Source organism: Acanthochromis polyacanthus, chromosome 15 (assembly GCF_021347895.1).
Source record: "Acanthochromis polyacanthus isolate Apoly-LR-REF ecotype Palm Island chromosome 15, KAUST_Apoly_ChrSc, whole genome shotgun sequence".
NCBI classification, from domain to species: Eukaryota; Metazoa; Chordata; class Actinopteri; family Pomacentridae; genus Acanthochromis; species Acanthochromis polyacanthus.
The window spans coordinates 16,495,568-16,513,265 of NC_067127.1; the positions used below are offsets into that span (position 1 = coordinate 16,495,568).

General features: G+C 37.1%; 2 protein-coding genes and 1 long non-coding RNA gene across 3 annotated transcripts; all 3 read left to right on the forward strand.

Moving 5' to 3' along the window:
• Window positions 1–447: 447 nt before the first annotated feature.
• Window positions 448–2,060, forward strand: gpatch11 (G patch domain containing 11). Its single transcript, XM_051960271.1, is given in 8 exon segments — window positions 448–613; window positions 852–898; window positions 901–1,081; window positions 1,317–1,354; window positions 1,448–1,502; window positions 1,504–1,566; window positions 1,669–1,758; window positions 1,991–2,060. Coding segments are annotated over 8 exon segments (531 nt in total). The 5' UTR covers window positions 448–563; the 3' UTR covers window positions 1,998–2,060.
• A 3,288-nt stretch (window positions 2,061–5,348) lies between these two features.
• LOC110949289 (interferon-induced, double-stranded RNA-activated protein kinase-like) lies at window positions 5,349–17,619 on the forward strand. Its single transcript, XM_051960121.1, is given in 18 exon segments — window positions 5,349–5,641; window positions 7,195–7,321; window positions 7,407–7,551; window positions 7,639–7,760; window positions 7,923–7,993; window positions 8,082–8,207; window positions 8,322–8,444; window positions 12,381–12,423; window positions 12,519–12,601; window positions 12,721–12,768; window positions 12,770–12,813; window positions 12,816–12,837; window positions 14,124–14,252; window positions 14,977–15,196; window positions 15,284–15,427; window positions 16,408–16,509; window positions 16,676–16,738; window positions 17,091–17,619. Coding segments are annotated over 18 exon segments (1,857 nt in total). The 5' UTR covers window positions 5,349–5,534; the 3' UTR covers window positions 17,229–17,619.
• LOC127537448 (uncharacterized) lies at window positions 10,300–12,304 on the forward strand. The gene is made up of 3 exons (XR_007947072.1): window positions 10,300–10,864; window positions 10,951–11,043; window positions 12,255–12,304. It is a non-coding gene; the product is annotated as an uncharacterized LOC127537448 (long non-coding RNA).
• Window positions 17,620–17,698: the final 79 nt, after the last annotated feature.

Consider the following 17,698-nt stretch of genomic DNA (forward strand, 5'->3'; position numbering starts at 1 on the left):
CTCCAGCTGTTGACAGGCGAGTTGGTTAGCAGCCTAAGCTAGCTAGTTTATCCAAGGAACAAGCTAAACTGCGGCTGCACACTCTCACCCAAACACGGCTTTAGCTGCCTCTCGTTACCTTTAAAAACATTAAGCTTTCCAAACAACACATAAGAAACAAACACATTCTAGTTTTGTGTGATATATGTGAGCAAACTGTCTTTCCTACCTGTGTTTCGATGACCCAGGATGAATGACGACGAGTATCTGCGGTGTCGCATTAAAGTTTGTCCGATGCGAAACTGAACGAATACTGTATCTTAAATAGTCAAATTGAGTATGCTACATAAAAAATGTGTCTTATTATGTGTGTCCATTTTTGAATTATTTTAGTCTCACATAATAAATACTTTCTCTGAATTATTTGTAAAACGCACAGGAACGTTAGACTTTACTTTGCAGCTAGTCGGAATGTATCCGTGAACGAACCAAACATCAACGGAGCATATACAAATACACAAGCGGCTAAATTCTGAAATTCTTTAACTGTTCTTTTCTACTTTTATTTCCCTTCTGCTTCCATAATGTCTGACGAGGAGGAGGACTATATGTCTGACGCATTCCTTAGTAAAATGTAAGTGTTTTCGTAGCTGCGGTTGGTAATGAAACCCGAGGACGTCAATATTGTTAAATTAGAAACAATGATGTAGTCTGTTGGTCTGTGCTAGCAGTCCTAGAGCACAAGTTAATTCGCAAGTGTTCAAAGAAATGTCACCTGTAAAGATATAGAAGTATGATATTTAGTAAGTGCTGTCTGAATAACTCCGTTGTTTTTCATCCCAGTAACATTTTTCTGTTCTTTTGTCTGTTAGTCAAGATGTGAAACCAGGCGTCAACATGGTGAGGCGAGTAAAAGAAGCAATGAAAAGGAGGCACAGCAAAAGGAAAAGAACATCAAGAACCGTCAGAAGACCTACAAGGAGCAGGAGAAGGAAAGCAGGGAAACAGCTCTGCAGAGCTCCATCAGCAATGAGAACAAGGGATTTGCACTTCTACAAAAAATGGGTTACAAAGCAGGTCAAGGCCTCGGAAAGGAGGGCAAGTGTCTTTTTTTTAATGCAACAAAAATATAGACAGCATGCAAACAGCCTGTTTTGTGGAATTTAAAAAAAATCATTTCTGTTGTTCTGGTTAGGAAAATGTATCCAGTTGTGCTCTGTGTGTTGTTTAAAAGATAAGCTGTTACACGCTATGGTTATATTTTCTTCAGTATGAATTATGTTATTTGAATTTATTTGCATTCATCCTAAATATTACCTCTGTTATCTCTTCAGGAGCCGGGAGGTTGATCCAATTCCACTTAATATCAAAACAGGTAGGCAATACATTATTGAAAGTGTATTTGTTAATGTTGTGTGCAATTCAACTGATGGAGTGCAACATTTCTTATCTCTCTATGTTCAATTAGACAGAGGAGGCATTGGAATGGAAGAGGCGAAGAAAAGAAAAGCTGAGAAGAACTTGAACATTTCGGCAAAAAATGCGAGCCGAACAACAGAATGAGACAAAATCTCTGGAAGATTTTAGGTAAACTTCCAGATGCTATGAAATCCACAACTAAACATTGTCCTCTGTTACATAATAAAACATTTTTAGGCTTTGGTGTAATCTTGTGCTTTTTCATTTAAGGTCAAGGGTAAGGACAGAGAGAGAGGAACGAAAGATTGAAGTGACCTCAGGAGGAGTCAGCGGTCTTGTGAGCAGCTTGACAGTCAGAAGGTAGGAAGAATATATCATAGCATGGAATCATCTGCACATTTCTCTGCTTATGCTGTTTTTGCAGATCTTTGATCTGTCCCTCTGCAGTGATAAAAGAAAATTACATGCGTAATGCAGCAAAAAAAAAAACAACTGAATGCCACATTCCACTATTTACTCTGCATCAATAAAGAAACCATAATTAGAGTTTCTGTGTGTGAATCCCTCAGCTGTCATGTTTCTTCATTTTTAGAGCATAACTGTACCTCGAGAAGACTGGTACTGCCTAAAGCAAATGCTGATGATGAGGAAATGGTTTAAAGAGGAGAGGAGAATGAGGAGAAAGACGAGAGAGGAAGATCATGGAACTGACTGTTAGTATTAGTTTAGATTATTTATTATGATTTAAATGTGAATCTAATTTATGAACAAAAATTCTGTCTACTGTATGTTGTATTAGCTCTACAACTAACAGTTACTTTCACTGTTGATTAGTCCTGTGAATATTACTCCGCCAAGGAATGCAGCAGTTATGTGATGATCGGTGTATGTTCGTCTGTCTGTCCGTCTGTCTGTCTGTCTATTAGTAACATTACTCAAAAACAGACTAATGGATTTGGATGAAAATTTCAGGAAGGTCAGAAATGACACAAGGATTATGTCATTAGAGTTGGCAGTGATGTGGCTGATAGTCTGGATCCATGGGTTTGTTAAAGATTTCTGTATCTTTGCAAGATAATGGCACGGTGTCACTGTAACTATGACAACAAGTGAACACTACTTCAGCTGCCTGATGACGATCAGACAATTGCGATCCTACTACAAATCAACCACTGCGTACTTAGCATGACTTATCTGTGGGAAATGATATAAAGAACAATTGTTTAAATCTCTAATTAAGTTTCTGACCATGCCATATGGGCAAATGAACAGCCTTGGTGGAGTACTGCGCTGTCTGAATGCTTTTCTAGTTTTCTTAAGTAATCAATTAGTTGTTTGTCTATAAAATGTCAAAAAGTGGTGAAAAATGCCAGGTCAGTCCAAGACTACCCTATCTTTGCCAACCACTCAAAGATCTTCAGTTCCTGCCATAGAGAGGTAAAGAAACAAGGAAATATACACATTTAAGACATTGGAATCAGATATTTTAGGGCCGTTTTTCTTATATATTCTCACACCAATTAATCATCATTTTGTTCTGAAATCTTGTTTCTAACTCAATGTATAGGGCACTAGTACACATTTAATATACTGGAACATGCTGCAATACTGCATAAGATTTCAGGGTGTCTCACCAAGAGTTATTAAAGTGCATTTTTATGTGCTTCCCTTTTACAGTCCTTTGATAAACTGCAAATTTTGACGTCGTATTTGAGAGGAGTCCATTTTTACTGCATATGGTGTGGAACCACATATAATGGTAAGAGTGATGGCAACATGGTTGAAGTTTTATGATTGTCTTTATGACCTTTGCTGGTATACATTTTTTTTCTTGTGCTTTAATTTTACAGATGAGGAGGACTTGTACTCAAACTGTCCTGGGGACACAGCAGCAGACCACGATTAAACTTGATTTAAGAAAACAACTTATGCGTAGTAGTTCCCTGTGGAAAAAGCAGGTACAAATGTTGCAGACAGGCAATAAAGTGATCAGAATTAGGATTTATTTATTTATCATCGTATTTGTATCTGCTGTCCATTGCTAGAAGGACATCACCGTCTGTGTTTATGGTGAAAGTCTTGAGTTTTTCTTTACATTTGTGGGACTGTTGTGGGGAATTAAGATACATGTTAATGGTTTCTTTTTTAAAAGAAGAAGTCCAAAAAATTCTGTGATATGTTTTAAGAGCAATACATACCTATGTTTTCATTAAATGTTTTATGAAACCAACCATTTACATTTAATTTTATTCATTTCGCAATCTAAGATGTAGTAATTTGATTTACTTGAAAAGTTGTCATTATAGTGCTATTATTTTTCCCTTTTCTGTCTCACTTTGTTTTACTTTCCCACAATCTACTAGTTTGGAGCTTGAATGATGGCAGCATCATACTTCCATACATACGAAAATTACTCAGATTTGGATTATTAGTGGATTTTCTTTGACATTTAGGTCTCCTTTGACTAAATGACATAAATACGTGTGGTAAGAAACAGTGTTTCAGGTGTTCATCATGTACAAACTTGAAATTGTCACAAATTTATGGCATAATGCAAGTTTTATACCATTCCAAATGATCCTTTGGTAATTTATACTATGTTCCAGTGCATTTATACACAAATTGAGAACAGTTAAGAGCTTGGTGAGCATTACAAGACAGGGTAAAAAGCTGTGAATCAATGCTAAATCTGAGAGGGTGCAATGGGAAGCTAAAACTGATTCCTGCACTGCCAATGATTCTGGTGTTCTAATAAGAATCCAAGGAACAACACTGAGATAAATATAATTCTGGTACCAACATTTCAAGGCAAATACTTCAGAAGACACTGAACAAGGCTGGTCTTTATAAATGCTGATCAGGAGAACTCCAAACAACACAAAAAGTTTGTCAGGACAAAGAAAGCTTTTGGTCATCGGTTCTATAGTCAGTTGAAAAAGAAGCTTTCCAACCTCAAACACCTGGATTTCATCGCAACAGAGGAGTGGAACAAAATGCAAGTGGAGCTTGTTGGCAATGATGAGAATGGTTTAATATCTGGGTTGCCAAATAAGGTGTTGCTCTGACAAATGAGAAAGAGTATGAGTAATGATAGAAATTCATAAACAGAAATAATCCACATTTATCATTAGTATCTGCAACTCACGTCTTACTCAGATCACCTAGATAACACTATAGCTCTTAACTGCAATGTTCAGTCTTGTTTGTTTACGTTTGTAACACCATTCCTAATCCTTTTAACTGGAAGGCACTTTGGTGCAGCGGCTTTTGTCTTATATGGGTTATCTCAAAACTTTGAATCGACTTGACGTAAATTTATCTTGTACATATTAATATTTGCAATCTTATTTTTGTTAATTAGCTTTCATTGTTTGTCTAACTTTAACATTTGTTTTCTTTGAAAAGAGGCTATACAAGAAGTTATTTTTAATATTATTATTGTTGTTGTTGTCGTCTTTTGTCACTCTTGTCACTTCCAACCAGAAAACACTTGTTGGATAAATAAAACATCACTGTAAATCACAGTTTTCTTTTTGGTGTTGTGAAAGATTCTAATGTACACATTTAACAACCTCTTGAAATTGTGAGTTTCTTTTGTTCTTGTCTGTGAAATAATTAGATAAGATTGTGGTAGAACACGGCAAAGATAAGTCTACAACCATCTGGACAGTAAACCTCATCCGTTTTTGACACTAAGAACTGCAGTTCCCATGAGTCTTAGCGACGGGCGCGACCTCTTGGAAGTCGCGGTTTATTTTAATGGCAACACAGTTGTTCGTGAATCACATGAAGGTGCATACTTTACTTCAAGCTACGTAAAGTTAAATCAGACGTAGTTGAAATCTAAATCTAAATCAGAGTAACTACTAACAGAGCTAATAGCTAACAGCTAGCTCATCGGTTTCATGTTTGCGAAGCATTTTTTTTTAACTGATAACTTTATTGAGCAACACAGTGTTTGGTATTTCCGACATTAAGTGAAGGCACCGTGACGTTTGCATGGAAAACGAAACTTACACAGACGTGGAAATAATAGTTATCACAGAAAACACGTACTAATATGAGATTTGTACGTTGTTCTCCTACATGTATGTAGTTTAGGCTAGCATTCCGACTGCTGAGTTTTAATTTCCATCATGGAGTCGGAAAACTACGTCGCTAAACTGAACGAGTTTGTCCAGAGGAAACGTTTGGAGCTGAGATATGAAGACGTCGGATGTTCTGGACCTGATCACATTAAAACGTGAGTTAAACACATTTACTGGTGTATCTGCGACCTGCCAGGTCCTGCAGAACTTGGAAGACGTCTGTGTCTTTAGTAGGATAAACCTGTGCAGCAGTGGTGTTCTACATGCTTACATCTGACAAATGGAAATGGCACAAGTTTATAGACAAAATGTACTTCACAGGCTGGTTTAGACCATTCAGTGACCAAGCTATGTTGATCCAGCAGTATTTAGCTCTGAGATATAATTGATTGTTTCCTGTGGAGGGGAAAGCAATTGCACCTTGAGTATTATAACGTGTTATAAGTGTTACAGTTAAAAGTGACACGCTGTAGTGGTGCAATACACATAGAGTGCATTCAGAAAGATTTCAGACCTTCTTAAGTTTTTCCTCATTTTCTTATATTTCAGCATCTTCAGATTGATCTTACTTATTTCTTCCTCATCAGTGTACACACAGTACTCCACAGCGACAAAGACTGATGTCCCATTTCCAAAAGTAGCTGACTCGCATCCTACCAAATCTTTCTATCAGCTGAGATGCCTCTACCGTTTCATTTAGTTTACCTGTGCCTGGTTGTATTCTTTGGACATAATTTGGAAAGTTTGTCTGTGTGAGGTCTCACAGTTGGTGTTGTACTTGAGAGTGAGGCAAATTGTCTGTAGACTTTGCACAACATGATTGTGATAATCAGGGAAATCTAAAAGAAAACCTCCACAGCATTAAAAGTGCCCAACACAGTACCTTCCAGCATTCTTAATGCATAGCAGATCTTCCATTAATACCAGATCTGGTCCTGAGCCGAACTGAGTAATGTTAATGAAGGATGTTGGGGAGGTCACTGTGATTGTGATCCACAGCTGATTTTCTGGAGATGGGAGGACAGGAGACAAAACTACAGCTTCATCTTGAATAACAACCTTTTCTAGACGCTCCTGATCTCAGGCTGAGGCAAAAGTTTACATCTCAACAAGACTAGGAAAACACAGGAGTGGCTTTAGGAGTCTGGACCTGAACCCAGCAGAATATCCATGGAAATACCTGAACATGGCTGTGCACCAACTTTGATGAATGATTCTGCCAACAGGGACACTTTCAAAAAAATGGCATGCTGAGGTTGTTGAATTATTCTCAAGTAGACTTTAGACTGTCATTACTGCCAAAGATGTTTTAATCAAGTACTAAATGAAGGGTCTGAATATTTATTCACCACTAGCACTTTTTTCTGAGTTTGATTAAGGGGAAACTAGTTGTATTCCTGCAGTGCAGAGTAGCATCATGCAAATTATCATCATCTCTCATGACATACTGTTGAGCAGTCTGAGGGGTTAAAGGTGTGATTGAGCCAGTCCAGTGCCAATTCATAAAACAAGTAGGCCATTGTTCTTGTTTTATGATCTGGTCAGGTACAAACAGAACAAACTGCACCTCTAGTTTCCACATAGGATCCGTTACTATGATGTTTATAGAGATATGTATCTGAAGACATGTTCAGATACATGTCTTCATTAAACAGCCTCCATCACAACACATTCTTGTCTCTTTAACAACAGTCTTATGACTTTTCAGGTTTACCCTCAGAGCTGTCCTCAATGGTAAGGCCTATCCTGACGGAGTGGGCAAGAACAAGAAGGAAGCCAAACAGAACGCGGCTAAAAACGCCTTCAGCGGCTTATTGGAGGAAACAGCTGATTCTGTAAGATGATGACATCACTTTGGTTACTCACTGTATGAATGCGTTTTTGTGTTGATGTACTGTAAGTTTGTTGATTTCCTGACAGACAGAACATGCAGCTGAAGCTTCTTCTACACCTGTTCGTCACACAAGCATCAATTACATATGTTGGCTGAATGAATACGGTCAGAAGATGAGGCTGATTATAAAACCAGTGGAGATGACCAAACTCGGAAACTTAATACAGCTTAGTGAGTGTACACACTGCATCCAGCACCATTTAAAGTTGTGTATTCGCTATTAGAAATGTATTAAATAGTTTTTTTGTAATGGTAAAGCCGTTGTAGGTTTGTGGTTGGTGATAAGGAATATCAGAGGTCTGTGGAAAAACAAGAGGGGAGCTAAGGAGGAAGCAGCCAAGCTGGTATATGATGACATACATGGCAGTAGAAATACAGAGGTAAGTAATAGTATACACACCAGTTCGTCCTTATTAAAGTCCTGAGTGAAATGAAGAGAAAGGAATGGAGGAACCAAAATGCTTGTCAGTGTCAATTTGAAATGTGACACTAGCTGTGCTTCAATCAGTGAGTAATGCAGTCATACTGTTCTGTTTTTTCAGACTGAGGATGTGAAATACAGTGCTGTGTCAGTCCACAAAGGAAAATGGAGTCAGAATGAAGATGACATTTGGTGAGCACGACAACACATTGTTTCATTGTGACTCTTTTGATGGTTATTAAAGTTTCTAATCAGAATGTGGCTGTCTTTGTGTTTACAGCGATAGGACAAAGAGCCTGAGTGTAAAGACAGAAGACAGCAGCTTACAGAAAAAGATTTCATTTCAATCATCAATCTCTACTGTCAGAAACAAGGCGCACCCAGGAATCATCCTAGTTGAAAGAATGTGGTCCACCAATGCCTCAGTGAGTATGACTGCACTTCTGGTAGCCTGCAGACACTGGATAGTTGCTCTTGGTAGATATGAGAGAAAAATCTGATATTTCCTCCTGCAATACAGATTTTTCTACAAATTAGTGATCAACAACAAGGAATATCCTGTTGGTGAGGGCAAGAGTGTCAAGGAGGCCAAACAAAATGCAGCCAGCTGGCCTGGTTTGCTTCAGGAACGTCAACTGGGACAGCAAGTTATTAAGATTTCTGATGTTTTTCTGGAAATAACTTATTTGTACTAAGCCATCAGTTCTCCAAAAAAACACTTCTTTTTTTATCTCTCACTGTAAACCATACAAGTCCAGTGTTTTTCTTTTTCTGCATCAGTGTAATTCTGGCACCTGATACTGATTTATCAATGTTGCCAAAAATGAGTATTGCTTTTGTAGAATTTTAGTCATTTGATTTTCATTTAGTTTTAGCCAACAAAATTCTAAGTCTAGCTTCTCTGGTTAGTGAAATTTGGTGTATTTTTTTATGCTTAAAATTTTCTAAGCATTTTGAGGTCACACCTGTGACTCTTTATGTACAGTTGCCATGGTCACAGGTGTTATTCTCCTGTGACCTAGCTATGGCAGGTCAGTAGAAAGGCCTATGATGATCTCCTGTGCTCTGCAGTGACTCTTCTCTGTAAATCCAGTCATTTCCAAACCCTGAACAGAGCCAATCTCTCTGTGTCTACCCAACTCCCTTAACATTAGCATTACGGCAGCTTTTAGAGTATGATGTCAGTGTTAGCCTTTTAAAAAATGAATGCGGTGATAAAGTGTTGAAATTAATCCTGCAATTTTCTCATTCCTTCTGACAGCAACATGAAAGATATCCTTAACATCATTAACGTCAGAAGAAATGTTTTGGGTAGCAGAGGAAACATTATTGATTCGTTCATCTGTCCATCTGAGCATTTTACATTAGCCTTAGCCGCTATTCACTGACAAGAATTCTTTCATAAAATGTCTTATCTTGAAATGTTACGTTTTATTTAACCACGATGGGTACGTCGGCGGGGTATTGCATTCGGTGCGGTATCTGGCTGGGTATGTATGTATGTATGTATGTATGTATGTATGTATGTATGTATGTATGTATGTATGTATGTATGTATGTATGTATGTATGTATGTATGTATGTATGTATGTATGTATATGCATGCATGCTTGCATGTATGTCCGGTCTGATATCTCTGCAACCGCTGAAGTCAGGATAATCAAACTTGACACTGAAGATCAGTCTAAGGTCTCCTGCTCAGTTGTGGAGTTACAGGTCAGCAGATCAAGTAGGGAGGGATACGTACGATGATCTAAATTGATACATATTGCATCAGTTGTATAGGGAGGACAGGGTTTTCACTAGCAGAGGCGTGGTTCTGCACTCTACTGACGGGCTCATCTAGTTTCGTTTTGTTTTCACTGTGAAAAATAATCATTAGTCAAAATATTCATAAAAATGAAATTATTTTGACAGTGTATGTCAGCATAAATGTGAGATCGTGTTAATGGAGAATCCTTCAACTTTTATATGAGTCCTCACATGTGTAGTCATATTGTTCAGAATAACTAAACACTGACCCGCCTACCTACCTAAAGATATTCTTGCACTTTGTCACTTTTCTGTATGCAGTCATCAATTGCTCACCACCAGACAAAAGGAGGATCAGAATGATTAATGATGGTGAAACTACAAAACTGTTTAAAATGTTTATTTTGGTGTCAGACTCTACAACAAGGACTGCTCCCAGTAGACTGCACATCAAAAAACTGTCATACTTCTCATACATTCTGTGAATTATGAATAGTTTGCACTTTAAAATATCTGTTTTTCTAAATACACTAGAATATATGCTACACTACCAGTCCAAAGTTTGGACACACCTTCTCATTTAATGTTTTTTATTTAATGATTTTATACATTGTAGATTAACACTGAAGACATCAAAACTATAAAAGAATATATATGGAATTATGTTGTAAACAAAAAAGTGTTCATCTTCATTATTAATCTACAAAGCGCTGAATTGAGACGTGTGTTGAAACTTTTGACTGGTGGTGGTATATCATTATTTTTTTACTCACAATCTGTACAATATTGATAATCTGTGCAATATTATTACTCTCGCAGTATTTCTGTTCATCAAAAACCTGCACAGTACCACTGATGTGTGCATAATGTTATTTCTAGAACTAGTACTTATGTATATTTTTGTTTATTTTGTACTATATTCCTTTAATGTTGTACTATTTTTGCTTCACTAAAATAAATCCCACTGTCTGCAGTTATACAGTGGTAGTATCAGAATGCCAGGTGAGGTTATTGTGGTTTTAAATCATAAGACGTGAAACATGCTTGATCTTAAAGCGGCCCAGTGGCCCAAATGGTTAAAGTGGAAACCACATGGTTAAAAACTGCATGTCACCCTCCTCCTTTCTCTCCCCACAAGAAGCTGCCACGATTAATATAATGCTACTTATTATTATTGCGCATTAGAGGATCAGTTCTTGCAAAGCATGTTAGACCAGTATGCAACGAACACTTTGTGCTTTCAGTGACGTCCTGCTCAGCTGTGTCTGATGATGTTCCACCGTCCAGGCCGTCCACAGCACTGAGCTCACTGTGAGGCACTGAATGAGTAAACACAACAGATGGTAACGTTTAATGCTGTGGATGTGTCATCAATGTCTTCACTGTGTTTCTTTAAGGCAATCCATTGATGAAAAAGCAAAAATACACCGACATCTACAAGTGACTCAGCAATTGTTCTCATCAGTTCACCAAACCCTTCCAAGGATCAGGTCTGTTGTTTGTGATCTTACAGATCTGGAAATAATTGTCAGACCACCGTGACCACCGTATTTATACTGCGTTTTTTTCTTAGTTGAAATGCACATTTGCTTTGCTGATTCCAGGCTGGTTAGTGAAGTTTCTCTCGCTGCATTCCCTTCATGATGGCTTTTTTCTCGTCATCTCACAATTCTCCGCTCAAGGCATCGTGAGTGCCAGTTTAATCTTGGAATATCTTTTAAATTACATAACAGCGTTACACACAAAGTAATAGTTACTCAAAAAATGTTTCTGGCCATCTAGTAGGAATTAGATTTTTTTTTTTTTTTAGGAATTTAGGAATATATCATTTTTAACCTCATGAATTTTAGGTATTGATTTATTATAAGACTCTCCTATGTCTTTTTAAAAGATGCTATAACTATTTAACCAATAGGATAAAATTCAAATAAATCATCACTGTTATAAAGTTATAAAATTTTGTAAAAGAAAACAACACGTGGTCTGAAATTATTCAAGCTGATCAGCTCTAATAAGCTGCTAGAATTTATTTAAGTACAACTATACCTTTATTGTGCTCAATCGAATCAGTGTCAGGTAAGGTTTTAATCTATTTTTAAAAAGCTTTTATTTGTTTGAGGGCTGCACATATCCAGTCATGTGAAAAATGGCAAAATCATCAGGGAATTATTGACTTTCTCAACAAATTTGAACAAACTAAAATTTGTTCCTATTTGTGAACCAGTGCCTACAGATATAGGTGATACACACTTAAGCAAATGTCACTTAAAACCATATATTTTTTATCTCTTAAATACATTTAAAAAAAAAAAAAGAGAGAATCCGTTACATGGAAATGTCATCACTTGTATCACACTATCAAATCCATTAGAACCTTTTATGGCAGTAACAGGTGGAATCTGATTTAGATTGTCTGTGTCAAGGGTCTGTTGTTCAAGTGTGTTACGTCACCATGTTAAGATCTAAAGTGCTCTCTCGGCATTAAAAAAAAACAAATGTGAATGTTGAGTCTGGATTAAAACGCTGTCCAAATTATTTGAAATACATCTTTCTACTTCGAGGAAAGTCATCTGAACTGTTAATTCACTCCAAGAGCAGCCATTTAATGCAGTAGGCATCTCTAAAAATGCCAGTTTTGTATTTATGTCTGTACGTAACAAACATTATGCGTTATATTTGGACTGACTATATCTCCTCACAGTCTCCAATGAAGGATCAAAATCCTGATTTGAAGCCCAAGTTAAGTAAGATATGTTGAATCTGTTGTAAACCCATTCTTGTCATATTCATGACATTGTTGCTGATGACATTTTTCTTGTCTTGTTAGACTCGCAGCAAACTCCATAAATTCTGTCAGAAAAAGAAAAGAGGTAAAATATGCTGCTTAATCATGATTCATTAAATGCATGCAGTTGTTTTTGTTTACCTTTTTAATGTCAATGTGACAAATATATTTAATTTTTAGGATGTGAAGATCTCTGATGTCAAAGAAAAGCATAAAGAAAAAAGTTCCAGTCAGAAACATTCAAGTCAGTGCGTAACCTCGAGGTATGAAAAACACTAGGTGACATTGTGAGCATGTGTTAATACAATATGCGTACAACTGGAAAGAAAGTTTCACATTTTCAGCTTTCTGCCTCAACAGTGCTTGTGTTAATTCCAAACAGGTTTATGTCAGAATTTGACTCCATAGAGCGCATTGCAAAGGTGCCTTTTGTCGAGTTTTAAGGCGAAACAAAAACTGCTGGACAAATATTTTGCTATAAAATCGTCCGCTGCAAAGAGTAAGTCAAGTTTTCAATTTGCTTTGATACAGTTTCTCTCTGACTTTTCAGTGTCTCCAGGTAGCTTGTTGAAAGCAAGAATCTTGTAAAAGGAGTCCTAAATGTGCATTTGATGGCTCCATAACATCATGATAATAGACTGAACCTAAAGCTGTATGCAGAAATTAACATCAGAAGTGGTCAGTGCAGAAGACAATAAAAAACGAGGCAATATTGTCATTGTAAGGCAAAACAAGTTGATTTGTATATCACGATTCATAAACAAGGCAATTCAAGGTGCTTTACAATGGCAAAGAAATACATTCAGAAAAATTATTTAAAGGTAGACACACATTAAAATCATAGAAATGAAACATAAAAGTAGACATTAAGATCGTAAAAGTGCATTAAAAGACAAGACAAAAAAAATAGAGCATCTGAGAGAAAGCTGCAGTAAACAATCTGGTTTTCAAGCCTGATTTAAAAGAGCCGAGAGTTTGAGCTGACTGTACTTCACTCATGAACTAGTTGTGAAAGATCAGAGTTATTTATACTGAACTATTTGCTGCGATGTCAATTCCAATTTTGGTGTTCTAGCAAACAATCTCAATGAATCAGACCACAAACATGCTTTATTTCAGGACTTAGCCTACTCAATTGGAAGAAAAAATAATCAATGAAATATTTTTTTTCTCTAGTTTGTACTTTATGCCCTGATTAGTGCATAGATCCTGTTGATGCAAACTCGGTTCTGTTAAGAACACGTGGCTTTCTGGCCTTTCTGACGTGCTCTTATACTCCCTCGTAGTCCAAAGATAACAAAATCAACACCAGTAGAGTCTATTCAAAAAGGGTCATTGTCCAAACTCACAATTATGAATGAATTCATCTATTTATTTACCTTCTGGAGTTCATCAAACTTAACAAAGAGCAAAGTCTTTCCAACAAACAGTCTGTCATGACACGCCACGATAAACCATGGTCAAAAACAATTAACCTCTTGATTTGCGCCACACCTGTGGCAATTAGTGTGGCCTTTAAATACATAGGTCACTAGTCACAGCACCACGTGCTGGTTACCAACTGAAATGGCTCCAACAGATCCTTTGTCAAATGTGTTGTGCGGTTAACAAATATGACTGTGGCATTATCCTCTTCCATGCTGCTCTTGAATAATGTGTAATTATTAGTTATCAATCATGAAATTTTTTTAGCAGGAATTTATGGTTTTTGATAGTGATGTGGCAGTAAAAAAAAAAAGCTCCAGTTTTTAAAAACAGGCATTTTCTTGTACTCGTTTTGATCAGAAAGGCTCTCCGGGAGGTCGGGACGCTATCAGACCTCCACCACTCTAACATTGTTCGATATTACACATGTTGGATGGAGGATTCAGAATACCAGTGGGATAGTACAGGTGACAGTAGCACTACTTCACAGTAAGTACCATCCCTGTATTAACTCTTCAATTGTGAACTACTGGAAAAGCACTGATAGGTTCAGTTGTTACCTTTGGCCTTACAAGTGCAAACAAAACGAATACACCTACATGTTTATGTGTATGTACACTACTGTTCAAAAAATTTGGGGTCACCCAGACAATTTCATGTTTTCCATGAAAACTCACATTTTTATTCAAGTGCTAACATAATTGGACAAGGATTTTCTAATCATCAATTAGCCATTCAGCACCATTAGCTAACACAATGTAGCATTAGTACACAGGAGTGATGGTTGCTGGAAATGTTCCTCTGTACCCCTATGTAGATATTCCATTAAAAATCATCTATTTCCTGCTAGAATAGTCATTTACTACATTAACAATGTTTAGACTGTATTTCTGATTAATTTAATGTTCATTGAAAAAAAACACTGCTTTTCTTTCAAAAATAAGAACATTTCTAACTTTAAACTTTTGAATGGTAGTGTTTGTGTTGAAAAAAATAATATAATGCCATACATTTTAAATCTATTTGACATTTTACCTTTTTAAAATGTTTTGTATTGCACCAGTGAACATATTTTGATAACCGAGGTTGTGCAGAAAACATATCAGTTACTTCCTTATATCTTACAGTACTTTATCCAGTTTTCTTTAAATCTGTGGTGCCAGTAACGTGAAAAAGGTGTTTTTTTTTTTTTTGTCTTTTCCTACATTTCAAGGTCCTCTACCAGTAAATCATCTGCACAGTATCTCTATATTCAGATGGAGCTGTGTGACACCAGAACACTACGAGTGTGGATAGACGAGAGGAATACTCAGAATGTGAAGAAATCTCTGCGAGACTTCAGAAGAAGGGAGGACAGTCTGAGCATTGCTCAGCAAATAGTCAGCGGAGTCGAGTACTTTCACTCCAAGAGACTCATCCACAGAGACCTAAAGGTGAGACAGAGTGGAAAAGATTTTTATTTATTACTACGCATTACACGAGGAGCTAAATGTTCATTTGTTTCCTTTTTAAATGGTCAGCCTGCCAACATCATGTTCGGTCAGGATGGAGGAGTGAAGATTGGAGACTTTGGTCTGGTCACTACTGAGACTGATGATGATGCTGAGAATCTGATGGAGAGAACAGAGTACAAAGGAACACCGTCTTACATGGCTCCTGAGCAGGTAAAAAGATCTATACTAGTCAGTGAGGGACTGACTGGAGCTTTCATGGTGCTGTAAAGCTGGTTCCACATCTTTCTTCCTGACTGCAAGAGGTGCACAACCTCATATAAAAAGTCACATTCAACTTGTTGGTATTTGTGACAGGGACTGTCAAAGAATGATAGCAATGTGAGCTCTATGATCATTAGAGGATCACCAGGTTTATTACATTCATTTAGAAACAACTGCTTTGGATTTTAAACACCACATTGTTCTTTTTGTCTAACTAAAAAAATAAAGACATGATCAACATAGGTTCCTAAAAGCTGGTCCTTTGGCTTTTTCCAATTTTTCTAAATGACTAGTGATTTTGTCCATTGAGGAAATTGAATAAGTGTCTTTGAAATCTCGTCCTTCAGATAAGCATTGTCTGTGCTGGTGCTACCACTCTTGCTGCAGATCCTTCATTCCAGTTTTCTAGTAAGGTTTCAATGATAAAGAGAAAGCAAAGTAGTCCAGATGTCTCTCCCCATCAAAAAAGTCCAGTCTCCACCTAGGGGATAATTTGTACCATAATTTAACCTCCTGGATCTTCTACCAGTTGGCTGGAGCCAGAAGATCTTGGAATGGAGGTTCTATCAGATGCCAAACCACTTAAACCGATTCGAAAGGTGCATCAGGTCTACTCTGAGCTCCCTTCAGATGTCCAACATTCTACATGTTGAGCCCAGCCGTCCAGTTCTTGGGCAACAACTGTCTTTCTGGCTTTTATTCTTTGCTGTCCTGAACTTTGGTCAGTCTGTTACTTCAATCTGTCACTGGGGCAACCGTGGTAGAAAAAATACAGTTACCCACAGTTTCTGGCAGTCAAGAAGAATGAGGAAACTATGAGAAATGTCACTTATGGCTGTGAATTTTTAATGATTGTCATAGCTAAGAGTAGAGAATAGAAGATTTGAAGGTTTCACTGCATTGAATATTCTCTTGTTGTTTCATGACAGAAAAGCAGAAGCACATATGACCGAAAAGTAGACATATTTTCATTGGGGTTGATATATTTTGAACTTATTTGGAACCTCCCTGCGGGCCCTGAAAGGAAAGCGGTGAGTTTGTCAAAGACAAAAAAATGTTGCTGCACTTGCTAATAATTGTTTGGAGTCTGTTATAGGATCTGTTTCCTAAATTACAATGTAGAACATGGACACATTCTGAGTTTTGGTCCAACTATTTACATGTTCTTTCCATCTTTACCCATTGCATAAATGCCAGATTTGGGACAATGCCAGAAGCCAGAAACTTCCTCATGGATTTTTGCACAATTTTCCCCAAGAGGTACATCAATATTCTTTCACTTTTACGAGTAACATTAAACAGTATTGGCCTCAGGATGGCCTTTGCTGTAATGGTCGACAACACGGAAGAAATGAGATTGAGGTAGAAGCACATTCAACAGTTATTCCTCTGTAGATACTCAGAGTATGAAGAGCCACCACAGGAATGTTGATGTGTGTGTAAACGAACTTTTGATAATTCTGTGAGAAAGAGACCAATCTGAGTTTCAAAAGGTTTGCTTTGTGTAGTTTATCGTGTAGAATCCAAATGCAGGAAATTGAAGTTTCATAAATCTGGCAACATTTGCTCATGCAGAGCGCTCAAGATGTTCTTCTATTATGTGTCATTGCAGTACCAAATTATAAGGTCAATGCTGTGTATGAAGCCTGAAGAACGACCTGAAGCAAGTCAACTAAAGAAAGAGTTTGAAGACTGCGCTCATGCACTTTACACCCTAAAACAAATGAATCGAAAGATTAGAACTGTCTGACTATTTCAAGGATCCACTGGGCAAAAAGTACACATTCTTCATGACAAGTAGGACTATTGATTCAGTATCACGTTCTGTAATATATGGATGATGTGAACGCCAAAGGTACTGTCTTTTTTAACACCTGGATTTTCATTCTCTGATGCGAGTCATGTTTATGTGGTAGAAAAGAGTTCATAGACTTAATTTTATAATGGAAACATTTAGTAAAATTTGTACTACTGTCTCAGGACTTCACTACTACAAGTAATTTATTCTAATGTGTAAAAGGTTGTATATATGTGTGTATTAAAAATGATGCAATCTTGTACAAAACAAACATTTTTCTCAGAGTCAAAAAAAGGCTGCAATATGATCTTGAACAGCCATCTGAGTAAATTATTTTAGTGCATTCATGTGTGTGTGTTTCTGTTGTGGGGGCGTTAAGGCACTGAGCTCAGTAACGTGCCGTAAAATTGGATGACTTAAGT